Genomic DNA, 13,009 nt, shown 5'->3' on the forward strand with positions numbered 1-13,009 from the left:
GTGGTTTGCATTTGCTTAACTTTACCTAGGCTATATTGAGTCTTCTGTAGAATGTTTACATGATGATTTGTGAAGCACTTGCCCTCTTCAGTTTGCGCAGGAATGCATGACACCTACCATTGTTTTTTTCACATTTTTGTAGTTTAGCTGGTGAAGTTGCTTCAGCAAGCAATTAAATGATGAAAGCAATTTTAAAATAGAATAGAAATGGTGGGAAGTGTGTCCCCAAGGTGTGATGCTCTTGAAATAATGAATTGATTGACAGCCTTAGTAGGTGCTCTGAAAAATGTTCGGCGCGCGCTGCGCGCGCACAATACCTTTTCTCCTCTGGGTGCTAAGCTACCCCTGTCTCTCAAACCTAGTGACGTCCCTGAGTGTCTCTATAGATACTCGGTGCTGTTTCTCCCGTTCACTGTTCAGCAGTAGCTCAGCCACCAGTCAGAATGGGAAATCGGGGAATGGAGGATTTGATTCCGCTGGTTAACCGAATGCAGGATGCGTTTTCTGCGATCGGACAAAATGCCAACTTAGACCTTCCCCAGATCGCAGTGGTTGGCGGTCAGAGCGCAGGGAAAAGCTCCGTGCTGGAGAACTTCGTGGGGAAGTAAGTGATGCAAAAGCGACGTGTAGCATCTTCACATACACCTGAAATGGGCGTACCCCTTGGTAAAATTTTCTATAGATTTCTATAGAAAAAAAGTCTATAAAAATTCTATAAAATTTCTAAATTAAATTTTATAGAATTTTTATAGACTTTTTGTAGAAATTTTATAGAGTTTTAATAGAAATTTTATAGAGTTTTAATAGAAATTTTATAGAGTTTTAATAGAAATTTTATAGAGTTTTAATAGGATTTTTTTATAGAATTTTAATAGGATTTTTATAGAGTTTTAATAGGATTTTTTATAGAGTTTTAATAGAAATGTTATAGAGATTATACATAGAAATCTTATAGAATTCCTATGGAAAGTCAACAGAATTTAACGAAGTTTCTATAGAATTCTTTATAGAGTACTGTGAAAATCTCTACAGCAATTTCTATAGAGACTATAGCAATTTCTATAGAGATTGCTATAGTTATTGAAGTCACCTGCATATACTCGAAGACCTACCCATGAAAATACAGTGAGCAACTAAAAAAGCTATCAAAGGCGGAAAACATAAGGATGCAAGGTGCCATAGAATTCAGGACATCCTACCAAATCACTCTTAACTTCCAAAATGCCAGACCCTGGTACAGTATGACAAAAGCGCTTCTTGCTGAAAGTATTGAAATTTATTAGTTTTATCCTACTAGTACATGTAAGCTAGTTTGCTGCCTTTTTTGTTATTTCCTTTAGCTTGTTGGCAAGAGACATCTTTATAGTTGCTGGAGGGCATCCAAATTTACAGCATGCAAGATCTGAAACAAAAAATGGGATTTTGAAATTTAAAAAAGGAAATACAATTAATGCATTGCTAATCTATTATCAATAACACTTGAGCTATGAGAAAGCAATTCTAACAGTGCAAAAATGAGTAAATGACTTTTTAAATACTGTGCACTACATGAACATCTAAAAATTCAGGAATTTACAGATATGGCTACTAGCTCCATGAATGCACTGTCAATTCTGGCCTTTATTATACAACTGATAGAATATACAAAGACCACTTACCAACAACTGCCTCCACTTTAGTTGGGTCAAGGGCAGGCTTCTGATCCTGGTCTTTAAAGGCATTTGATTTTCTGCCTGTCAGACTTTTCCCAACAAGCTCTGCATCGGTAAAAATGGTCTTTAATAGTCTTCTGGCATATGTTGAACCCGACTTCACTGATGACAAAGCCATCAGGCTAGTTTTCTCAACCAGCACACCTCGTCCAATGTCAACCTGAGGACACAATGATTCAAAATTGATTAATATGCAAATGTATTATAATAGGTAAAATCCATGGTTTCATACACCTTTTCGACGTGATGACAACATCCCTTCAAAATGCCTTAATCAAACCTTCAAAGTCTTGCTGCATTATTAATACTACTGGAGAAAATTAGATTAAACCCCTCTTCATTCATCATACCTTTGTGGTTTCTTTGACTCTGCCAGGGGTGGCTGGTAGGCCATCATTTACATCTAATTGCTGTAAAAGGATAAACATGCACAGTATAGTTAAAAGTATCAATCAAATTTCAAATAATATATCCTCCCAAAAAAAAAAAAAAATCACTGACACCAGTCACTTTCCACATCAATTAGTATTCTCCCAAATAATATGAAATGAGTCAGTATGATGACATGACAGCTGTGCCATACTGAAATCTGCAGCCTGGCCAGTTCTCAAGCCTAGCTGAATTTAGTCAGTGACATGAATGGCAAAATTGACAATATTTGCTGGTAGAAGTCCTAAACTCACCTTCGTTCCTTCTTTTTCAATTGCAGAGGTAGGAGTTACCGGTGCAGTTATCGGCCTAAGTCCTATATTTGGGTTCTGAAATTGAATAACAAACATTTTTAGATGTAATGCTTTTCCTGTATTACAGAGAATTTGAGGTTGGCACATTCCTTAAAAAATACCCTTTTTTACCAATTATGCATGATTTTTATTTTGTTGCCACCAAGGAGATTGTAGGATGATAGAAACCGGGTGACTCCACTTGATGAAGCTGTCGAGACTAAACGACAAAGCTCGAGAAATGAAATAAATAAGTGGGTCCTAAAGAAGCTAAATCCTTGTCAAAATTATTCCATGACTAAAAACGCTCTTATAATGTAAATCCCTCTCTCATAGTGTTTGTAGGGTTGGAGGGCCATTAAATAAAGAATAGAAAGCCTTGCCTAGCTTTATGCCTAACAAATTGAACAGAATGGACAAAAATTCTTCTATCCACAAGTAGGTGGTTATAGCATCTTGTGTGAATGCCATTGTCTTACCTGTGACTCTGCTTGGCCAACCTCTTTTGTTTTACTTTCCCTAATGAGCATTTTAAGGTTGTCTACTAGAGATCTTGCATCTGTGTGATAGGAGAGGTAGACAATGCATCAACACTTTGAACGATCAGTTCATACCCTATGCATTTAACTTGAAATTGACAAGACTTTGTCCATTATTTCAATGAATTTTTACTGATACTTTTAGCATTCTGCCTATAAAACAGCAAGAAAGATCTCAGAATTGGGGATCGATATTTGCATAGGAAGAGAAATGAAGAGAAGCCCATTTTTTCTGAGGTTAAAAATCCCACAAACTAACCTGTAACTTGCTTGTAGTGCTCAATCTCAGCTTCTAATCTGTTTATTTTTTCTTTTGCCAACTTGTATTTTTCTTTAAGCTTTGGCAATTTTTTGCAGCCTTGGCAACCGTTTTCTTCAGAACTGTCAGTGTCTTCTATTGCTGATGTTGAAATTAGGATTTCTTCATCACTAACCTTCTTTCTCTTGACTTTTCTCTTCTCATTGGCATCCTGTAAAATACAAGAGAAATTTTTGTTTCAGAAAAAAATAATTTCCTTTTAAATTGGAATAAATGTGCAGCAGTTACAGATGGTATCAGAATAAATTGACATAATTGATTCTAAGCAGACACTGCATCTTTCATCTAGCAAACATTGAAGACAGGCCTTCCTCGGAAGCCGATTGCAATTTAAGCCCTTTAAAAAGATATAGCAACTGATACCTTAGAGACTAAAAGACAAAAATGGACAATGGCTTTTTATTATATGTACTTACTGAAGAAGTGCTTTCACTTTCTGACAATTCATCAGCCATCCTTTTATTTGCACACCGCAAACTTTTTCCATTCTTCCTACCAACTTCCATGGCAGCCTCGTAATTCTTAACTTGTTCGGTACGCTTGGCTTCCATAGCCTTATCTTTACCTAGGATACAAAACATAATGTAATGTAACATTTGAGAACAATACTCTTCAATTACCAGGTGACAAAATAGAAGCATCTACAATATTATTATAATGTATGAAATCAGCCATGTCCAACACATAACTGGTAGGCAATTTTACATGCTTTTTTATTTAATATTACGTTACAACATGGACAGCCTCAGGGGCGTAGGCAGGGGGGGTTCAAGGGGTTTGTCCGAACCCCCCACTTAATAATCAAAAAGTAATTTAAAAAAATCAATGAGCCCTTCAAAAAATTAGAGAGATTAACTAGACTGACTACTGTCTAGTCAAACAAGAACAGCAATGTGATATAAGTAGGGTCATTTTAAGGTCTTAGGCATTTATGGACCATGATGTAGAAACATTGGTTGCATTTGGATAATAAAACTTGCTCTGATATCTGATATTGCCTAGTTATAGGCCTATATTTTTTCTTTCCCTGCACCTGGGCCTGGATTTGACCCCCCCCCTCAAAAAATCCTGCCTACGCCCCTGAGCCTTGCCCTTCTTGGTCATATCATCGACATCATCATTACTTAGATTATAGTCTGAGACCTTGCCGGGTTGTTTTTTTTCAATGCCCTCATCCTCAACAGATTTTTACAAACCAATACTTTTCTGAATCTGGAGATTGCATCGTATTAGCAGTATAAGAACTGGGAGTCTGGGATGTTTCAGATTCTAAAATGATAGGAAAGGGAAATTCAACATCTCAAGTTTTGCCCACATTTTCTGCTTAAACATGTTAAACTGCACTCTCCCATTCAAACTCCAATAAAAGTTGAATTTTTAACTTCTGAATTCATATAAAGTGTTACATTTCTAAAAACACAATGAGGTCTAAGGATTCAGAAAAATGTTGGTTGAGTGAATTTGGTTCAAAAATAAGGAAGTTATCACAGAAAAACAACCCGGCAAGGTTTCGTCAAACAGACTATAGGCCTAGAAATAGGATGCTATCATTTTATCATATAATTAAATTTTTTATCATTAGGCCTATTATTAATAATAATATTCATAAATCGTTTGCTATCGCCTGATTGCTATGATAAAAACATATTTTTATTTTATAATGAATGCGACATGTGCAGCTAGGCTTATTTTCTTACCAAAATCCAAGACTTTAGCTGGCGCTGTCTCTCCATTCCAAGGCACATCATAGATGTTCCCGACTGCTGACTGAAGCTTCTTTCCAAGGGCCATTAACTTTAACTCGGCACCACACTTTCCCACTTCTATTACATCCCATTGTGGTGGATCTTCAATCCATTGTAAGAGTAACCATGTTGTGGTAGACGATGCCATTCTCTCGGATCCACTTGATTTCCCACTGGGCACTGTATTATCACACTTTTCAAAAGATTCTTTAGAATATTTGTAATGCGCGCTTTTACCTTCCTGAGCTATTGACACACGTGGTGGTCAAACCAGTTATAACCGGATATAGCCAGCAGTGGTTCTTAGTCCTGATTGGTGCTTATTTACAATAACAGTGTATAAAGTGTCTAGTATTGTTATAGAAAATACAAATATCTATGAGGGACATTATTTTAATGTTATAAGCTATCTTGATTTGTCAAACTCAATCAGTATTCGAGTTATTTATTTTCTGCATTTCCGGTCCTGCATTCCAAGATGGCAGCCGCTATCCCATGTCCCACGCTACACTGAGGAGTATCTAATCAATAAGTACTGCGAAGAAATAACCAGTTTGAAGTTCATATAGTGATAATCAGAAGAGGAAATGAGCAAAAGGAAAAGGTACCACTCTAGTTTTGAGTCTTTAGATTTCGCTAAAATGTCAGGAAATGCCGATGAATGTGGCCATGATGGACGCGGTGGTGATTGTATTAGTAATCATGGTGCATCATCGTCTCTTTCTAATGAAAGTAGTAAGTCATCATTGTTCACGGACACAAGTTTTTCGTCTGACTGCAATGACGGTATAAGCGAAAGGACTGGCTCAGTGGTATCATCGCAAACATCTCTGACATCAAACGACAGTGAGTACTCTTTTGGACAGGATGATGAACTTCTAGGCTTACCCCAACACGACCGTGTCCATGATGTGGAAAATAAAGTCAAAGATGGAGATGAAGTTGTTCCCAAAAATAATGAAGTGTTAAGAGGTAAGCACTAACATAATCAGAGTCAGTTGGATTGTGAAATTCACCAATTTCTCCCACCCAGTATTTAGATATCTTGTGTCTGATCAAAATAATAGAGTAATAATAAATATTTCATTGCAGGTGAAGAGGGCAATGGATCGACAGACGGTGAAAGTCAAAGTGAAGTGTCTCTCTCTTCTACCAGTCATTCGACCCCTGAGGTGAGTTGCATTTTCCTATGGTTCTTGAAATAGAGATAAGTTAATATGACAAAAATCAGCTTGTTACTTTTGGTATTTTTGGAGAGGATACATGTAGGGTAAAAAGTTGGAGGATTGGCTTCTTAAGATGCTAAACCCATTTTGAATAGATATTAAGAGCCCAAATAGAAAATAGACATACCCGTACTAAAGTTGTTTATTAATTATTTAGAAATGAAAATAAATTAAACAGTTCACTGGATTGTATAGTTTTTATCCACGACGTTTCAAGCGATATCCATCACTTCATCAGGTGAAAGTTTGTATGATACTGGAAATATTCAGTTGCGTCATCCATATGACGTCATTGATTGCGTAGACCTGTCCTGGGTAATCCTATCTTATGTTGCAGTGCTGTATCCCATGTTCTAGATAATTTAAACCTTAAACCTCCATTCCGATTCAGTTTCGGGCAAAGTGCTCTTTCATAAACTGCTTCTTTTACTCCCCTTTCAAACCATCGTGACTCCCTGTCTAGTATGGAAACATTTTTTAATGTAAACGAATGTCCTGTAATGTCTGTGTGATTCGAAAACTGCTGAATTTTGTCCTGAGGAGTTGTAGCTCTTATGTTGTCGCTTGAAACGTCGTGGACTTAAAACTACAATCCAGTGAACTGTTTAATTTATTTTCATTTCTATATATTTAACCTGGATGTCTGATAATATTCATAAATTTATTAATTATTGTTTACAGAATCTTGAAAATGGTGAACTCGATCAATATGAAAGATATAATGATGAAGAACTGGCTGAGAGACTTAATGATTTGGTGAGTACAAAAATGTAAAATGAGTTGAGGACTTCCGATTGGGTCGTCCCGGTCTATGGATTGAAAATTTGTGAGTGACATAATTAAGGATATTTCATTGTAGGAATTAAACTAATGATTTGTCAAGACTCGGCTGGTGGTGATTTGGGCCAATTAACAATTTATTTCCTCTTCTGCAGTAGTGGTGAACCAGTTGTATAATGATAATATCACGCTGCATGATTTGACCCCTTCACAAATTTTAAGTCAAATCTTGAAGGAATTATGGTAGACAGACTGAATGGCCAAAAAACAATATGTACATACAGATTTGCTCACACCGTATATTATTTTATATCTTCAGGATCAGAACCTCTATGATGGGTGCCAAATAACAAGGCGAGAGAGTATTCTACTCATAATGGGACACATCATAAGGAATCATGTGAGTGGAACAGCTCTGCAGAGCCTACTGACAGTCTTGGAGGCACATTTACCAGCTGGAACTGTATTCCCTGCTTCCCAATATCTTTTTATGAAGAACTTTAAAAACAGTGACATAACTCTAAGATTTCACTCATACTGCCCTTCTTGTATAACCTACATTGGAAGTAATGATATGTGGTGTGAAAATTGTGACACAAATGTGTCTGTAAGTGACTGCATAGATAATGGCAATTATTTTATAACATTTGATGTTAAAGATCAATTGTTATCTATGCTACAGAATGAAGATATTTGTAAACACCTACAAATTGGGGCAAAAAGGGGACTTTGTGATTCCTATGGAGGTCGATTATATCGTAAACTCCCTCTCGAGAATGATGACATTACTGTTTCATTCAACACAGATGGCGTTCAAGTATTTGTTTCATCAAGGTATTCAATATGGCCATTGCAGGTAATGGTTAATGAGTTACCTTATGCTATAAGAAGGAAAAACATTTTTCTTGGTGGCTTATGGTTTGGTGACTCTAAACCTGACATGAATACCTTCCTCAAACCTTTTGTCACTGAAATGAATACACTATCAGATACTGGCTTTAAGTGGGGTACAGAAAATGACAGCCACACCAGTAGGGTGTTTGTAACAACATGCTCTTGTGACTCAGTAGCTCGCTGTCTTGTACAAAATGTGACACAGTTCAATGGTTGGTGTGGGTGTAATTGGTGTTTGTCACAAGGTGAAGTAGTTTCAGTTGGTAGAGGGCATGCAAGGGTTTATAGTATGGAGAACCAACTACCAGTTAAGAGGAATAAAACTTCTCACATAGAACATGCGAGAACAGCTGTTCAGCAGGACAAACCTTGTATGGGTGTCAAAGGTCCATCAATCTTGTTTCTTTTAATGTATTTTGACATTGTAAACAATTTTGTTGTTGACTATATGCATTCTGTATGTTTGGGTGTTGCACGCCAGGTAGCAGGTCTATGGCTTGACAGTTCAAATCATGCCAAAAATTTCTACATTGGTAACTCCATAAAACACCTTAGTGACCGCCTTCAATGTATAAGACCACCAAAGGAAATCACATGTATTCCTGGTGCCTTGCAACACAGAAAAAGTTGGAAAGCTAGTGAATGGAGGGCATGGCTTCTCCATTATTCCTGTGTTGTGACAGTTGGGTTCCTAGGTAAACAATACCATGATCATTGGATGACACTTGTAACAGCTATGCATTTGTTGCTTGCAGACAAACTAGATGATGAATCTTTTCACCTATGTGAATCATTACTCATAGATTTTGTAGTTAAATTTCAACAGCTTTATGGAAAAGAGTGTATGACTTACAATGTCCATCAGTTGCTCCATGTAATGGATTGTGTGAAAAACTGGGGACAGCTCTGGGTGTATTCAACTTTTCCTTTTGAGAGCTCACAAAAATGTTTCATGGCACAACTTGTGTGCATAAGCAGATATCAGAAAAGTTTATGTTGATTAAGTCATTACCATCATTATCAATTGGGGCCTTTACCAATAGCCCTAACCTTTTAAGCTTTTTCCAAAAAAATGTGTATGGTTTTGCTAAGGGTATTAAAGAGGCATATAATGAGACTGTATGTATTTTAGGCCTGCCTGTCAGACTTGCCCTCAACTTTGAACAGCTATGTTCATTGAATAATATTGGTGTAACATTAAAAGATAGAACTGTCCAGGCATACCCACGATTAGTTCTTCAGAATGGTTTATATTTCGTATCTGAACAGTTAAAGCATAAGAAACAAGAAAGAAATAATTCCTGCTTTCACTTAAGAGATGGTCAGATTGGGACCCTGCAGTTAGTGGTTGCAGTGTGTAAAAATGAATGTGAAGATGATATATGTAACTGTAAAAAAGAATTGTACTGTATATTTCGACGTTTAACATCTACTCGAATAATGTTTCAGTTAAATACAGGTATATATAAAGTTAAGGGGCATCAAATTAGAGAGGTTGAACTCACTAATGAATTGATAGCATGTAATTTATCTGATATAGCAAATAAGTATATTTACATGAAAATACAAAGAAAGACGTTTGTTTCACTTCTTCCAAATGCCATTGAGCTTGACTGAAAATTAATGTATAACGTATATCAGCGTTTATTTTGGAAGTACATTTATTAAATTGTCTTAAACTGTAATTTACATTTGGATCAATTGAGTTGTTGATCAGAAGTGTTATTATGTGAGATAAATAAAATAAAGAACATTTTTACTGGAGATAAGTACTGAAGTTGTTCTTTGGATGCAAGGCCTTTTGTCTCAGACTGGAATTTCTGTAGGGTCTTTAAAATCCACCAAATTGTGTTTTTATGGAAATAACCATTATGAAATTTATAAAATTCTGTTGGCCCTAATAAAGTACAGCTTCTATAGAACTCTGTATCAATTCTATAGAAATCGTTTTCTATAGACTACTATTTATATAGAATTCTGTTGAGACTCTATAGAAGCTGTTTTCTATAGAGTACAACTTCTATAGAATTTATACTATTTCTATACAACTTCTATTGAAACTATTTTCTATAGAGTATTAGTTCTATAGCGTTCTATAGAGATTGTATAGAAAGAGGGGTTTATATAGGATTTTCTATAGAGTTTCTATAGAATTCTAAAAAACATTTTGACAAGGGACAGTCATCAACCATAGGCTAATTCATCACACTCTTGGAGGAAACTGAACAAGATCACAGATTTATACAATAAATGATTTGATATAATTGTTTCAGCATATTTCTGTAATAACAAGCATTTGCTTTAATTCATGTTTAAGCAGATTAATTAGGCTATTTAAACAAGATTCAATGAGAATCATCACTCATGCCCACACAGCCTCTTCATTTTCTAATATAGCAAGTGCGATAAATATAAATAGGATATTTCTCCACTAACACCGCCACAAAGACATAACCGAAATAATCTATTATGCAAATAGACCCAATACTAATATGGTGTTTGGGAGAAATTGAGGCTGATAGTGTGTTTTCTCATTAAACATGAAAGCTCGATAGGCCAGCTGTTTCTGTGAATTATAAACAGGCTGCTACGTGATGAGCTCAAAGGCTGGATGGTCCTGTTCACAGTATTCAGACATCACCTTTCTTTTTTTCTTTCTTTTTTTAACATTAGTGCTATATTAAAAGAAAAATCATGGGTTACTTATGTCTATACGCATAGGAAGAGTTTTTGGGTTTTGCAGCGACATTAAAAATGGACGCAAACCCAGGAATTCATGAGTAGATGATGCGTGGATAATCCTCACTCGGGTTTTCTCTGGACAGTGTTGTCTGATGGTTATTTCGATGGATTTATGATTTGACTCTTATCACCCAAATATATTAACCCATGATTTGATGCGACCATGCGTGTTATTATGCTGCATAGAGCAGCCCTGGCGTTTTAGAGAAAAAGAAAGGGAGAAGATGACCATTATGCAGTCACGTGACACTCCCACGTCTGTTCACTGTCGGCTTGTAATCTTCACTAAAATAGCAAGGTTCGAGTCTCGTGTTTTCAGGACCAAGGACAGTTCTGCAAAGGCTTTATCTGAAATACTCAATGTCACTGCCTCCATTGCAGCCCTGTGCATTAAACAAAGCTTTTCACGTAGCTAGTTGAAAGAAAATATATTAACCTTTCATTATATCTAAAATATCTGTTCAGTATGTGACATGTACTGTATAAGCACTGATGTTCAATGTATAAGTTGAACACGTCAGAATACATGTCATCTCATCTCATTATCTCATCTCATCTCTCATCTCATCTCATTATCTCTAGTCGCTTTATCCTGTTCTACAGGGTCGCAGGCAAGCTGGAGCCTATCCCAGCTGACTACGGGTGAAAGGCGGGGTACACCCTGGACAAGTCGCCAGGTCATCACAGGGCTGACACATAGACACAGACAACCATTCACACTCACATTCACACCTACGGTCAATTTAGAGTCACCAGTTAACCTAACCTGCATGTCTTTGGACTGTGGGGGAAACCAGAGCACCCGGAGGAAACCCATGCGGACACAGGGAGAACATGCAAACTCCGCACAGAAAGGCCCTCGCCAGCCACGGGGCTCGAACCTGGACCTTCTTGCTGTGAGGCGACAGCGCTAACCACTACACCACCATGCCGCCCCAGAATACATGTACTGTTGATATTTCAAATGATATCAACAAAATTAATTTAAAATAAAAATGTATAGGCTAAATATATTTCCCTGCATATCATGATTTTTACAGCATAATAACAGGCAGGCTAGTCTCCTGCTTTTGCTCAGAGTTCCATATGCAGGCTAATAGCGGACTGCAAGGAGGTCTGCATTTTCCTTACAGACTGGCCATTATATGGTGAGGAGAGGCCTCCATTTAGAAACATGTGTGCAATCAGCTGCTTGTGCTCTCAGCTTTGCACTGACACAGGTGGCTTTGTGTGCCAGCAGCGCACGACTTGGGAGCTGCGAAGGTTTCTAGCCGCCCCATGGACTGCACATATGTGCACAGATTCACCCACGTATACTAGTGAGTGCAAACACTATAGCCTACAAACAGGATAGAAGATGCATCAGTGATGATGGTCACCAGTTAACTTTGATGTCAGTTTAGAAAACTTTAGCGACTTTATTTGAAAGAACAAACCAGGATTTATTTTATTTATTTTTTTACCATTAAACCTAATAGTTGAAAGAGTATGTTCTAACCACCAACCAAGCCTCTGGGAGAAAAGTCCATCAAAAAAGGACAGTCTTGTCAGAGCAATAAAAAGACAAACCTTTTGCTGTTTCTTTTTCATATTTTGTGCAAAGATCATGCTAAAAATTAAGCAAATTAATATAATTTGCAATTTTAATGTTTTAGTCTATAACAACACAAATCATCTGTGATAATTAAAGAAGTTACTTTTTCGGACAAAAATACCCAGGGCTAGGCTCAAAATACCATGTGTGATGGGGCCTAACAATGCCACTGGTTTATAAAAAGGAAAAAATATTGTGTAATCCTTTAGAGATGGGAAACGGGAATAGATTACTGTATGTAATGATTACTAATGACCAAGGGAATCAGAAGTTCTATGTCCAACTACGGAGCCAAGGATTAACCAAACAATGCACCAGGAATGACTCAGACACAGTTGTATTCTCTTTGAGAAAACAAATGCTTCCCTTTTAATTCAAAGATGGGAAGGATGAGTCAACACATATACATGTACACTTCGACATAAATCTTACCCGGGTAAGTAGGAAAAATAAAAAATGTAAAAAAAAAAAAGAAGATTCACAGCTGTGATTTTAAAGTAAAAAGTTCCCCCTTGTTTTCAGTCACTTCACACATTTTAATTTCAGTTCTATTCAGTCCACTGAGGACGTGGCGAGAGTTTGTCCTACCGCGCAATTGGTGGTGTATGTGTGTGTAATGAAGTGTCGAAGTTCGGGCTCTCAATTCTCTGTAGGCGCCGTATCTCTAGTTCTCCTCTGGGCTGTAGCTCGCCATCAACGTCTCGATCCAAGCTCCAACATCCAAGCAGGTGAAAGG

At 37.0% G+C, this 13,009-nt stretch overlaps 2 protein-coding genes and 1 long non-coding RNA gene across 3 annotated transcripts in view; 2 read left to right on the forward strand and 1 right to left on the reverse strand.

Annotated features, from left to right (window-relative positions):
• The first annotated feature begins 443 nt into the window (after window positions 1-443).
• Window positions 444-13,009, forward strand: part of dnm1b (dynamin 1b) — a 135,396-nt gene continuing 122,830 nt past the window's right edge. The window contains exon 1 of the mRNA XM_060907122.1: window positions 444-604. Within this exon, the coding sequence (XP_060763105.1) occupies window positions 444-604 (161 nt within the window). The remainder of the gene's footprint in view (window positions 605-13,009) is intronic.
• On the reverse strand, window positions 2,453-5,328 carry LOC132872227 (uncharacterized). Its single transcript, XM_060906897.1, has 5 exons — window positions 4,990-5,328; window positions 3,709-3,857; window positions 3,233-3,443; window positions 2,914-2,993; window positions 2,453-2,654 (listed from the first exon to the last, which is right to left on the reverse strand). The coding sequence occupies exons 1-5, from the start codon at window positions 5,183-5,185 to the stop codon at window positions 2,583-2,585; spliced, it is 708 nt and encodes a 235-aa protein (XP_060762880.1). The 5' UTR covers window positions 5,186-5,328; the 3' UTR covers window positions 2,453-2,582.
• Window positions 4,917-7,553, forward strand: LOC132872228 (uncharacterized). The gene is made up of 3 exons (XR_009651399.1): window positions 4,917-6,209; window positions 6,945-7,019; window positions 7,363-7,553. It is a non-coding gene; the product is annotated as an uncharacterized LOC132872228 (long non-coding RNA).

This window comes from Neoarius graeffei, chromosome 24 (assembly GCF_027579695.1).
Source record: "Neoarius graeffei isolate fNeoGra1 chromosome 24, fNeoGra1.pri, whole genome shotgun sequence".
NCBI lineage: Eukaryota > Metazoa > Chordata > Actinopteri > Siluriformes > Ariidae > Neoarius > Neoarius graeffei.

Excerpts from the sequence above, each read along its gene's own strand:
- LOC132872227 (XM_060906897.1), bottom strand. The coding sequence starts at position 5,185 with ATGGCATCGTCTACCACAACATGGTTACTCTTACAATGGATTGAAGAT. Across the intron at positions 3,444-3,708 it reads AAAGTGAAAGCACTTCTTCA|GATGCCAATGAGAAGAGAAA; the intron begins GTAAGTACATAT and ends TGTATTTTACAG. Across the intron at positions 2,655-2,913 it reads TTGGCCAAGCAGAGTCACAG|TCTCGACAGCTTCATCAAGT; the intron begins GTAAGACAATGG and ends TTTGTCGTTTAG.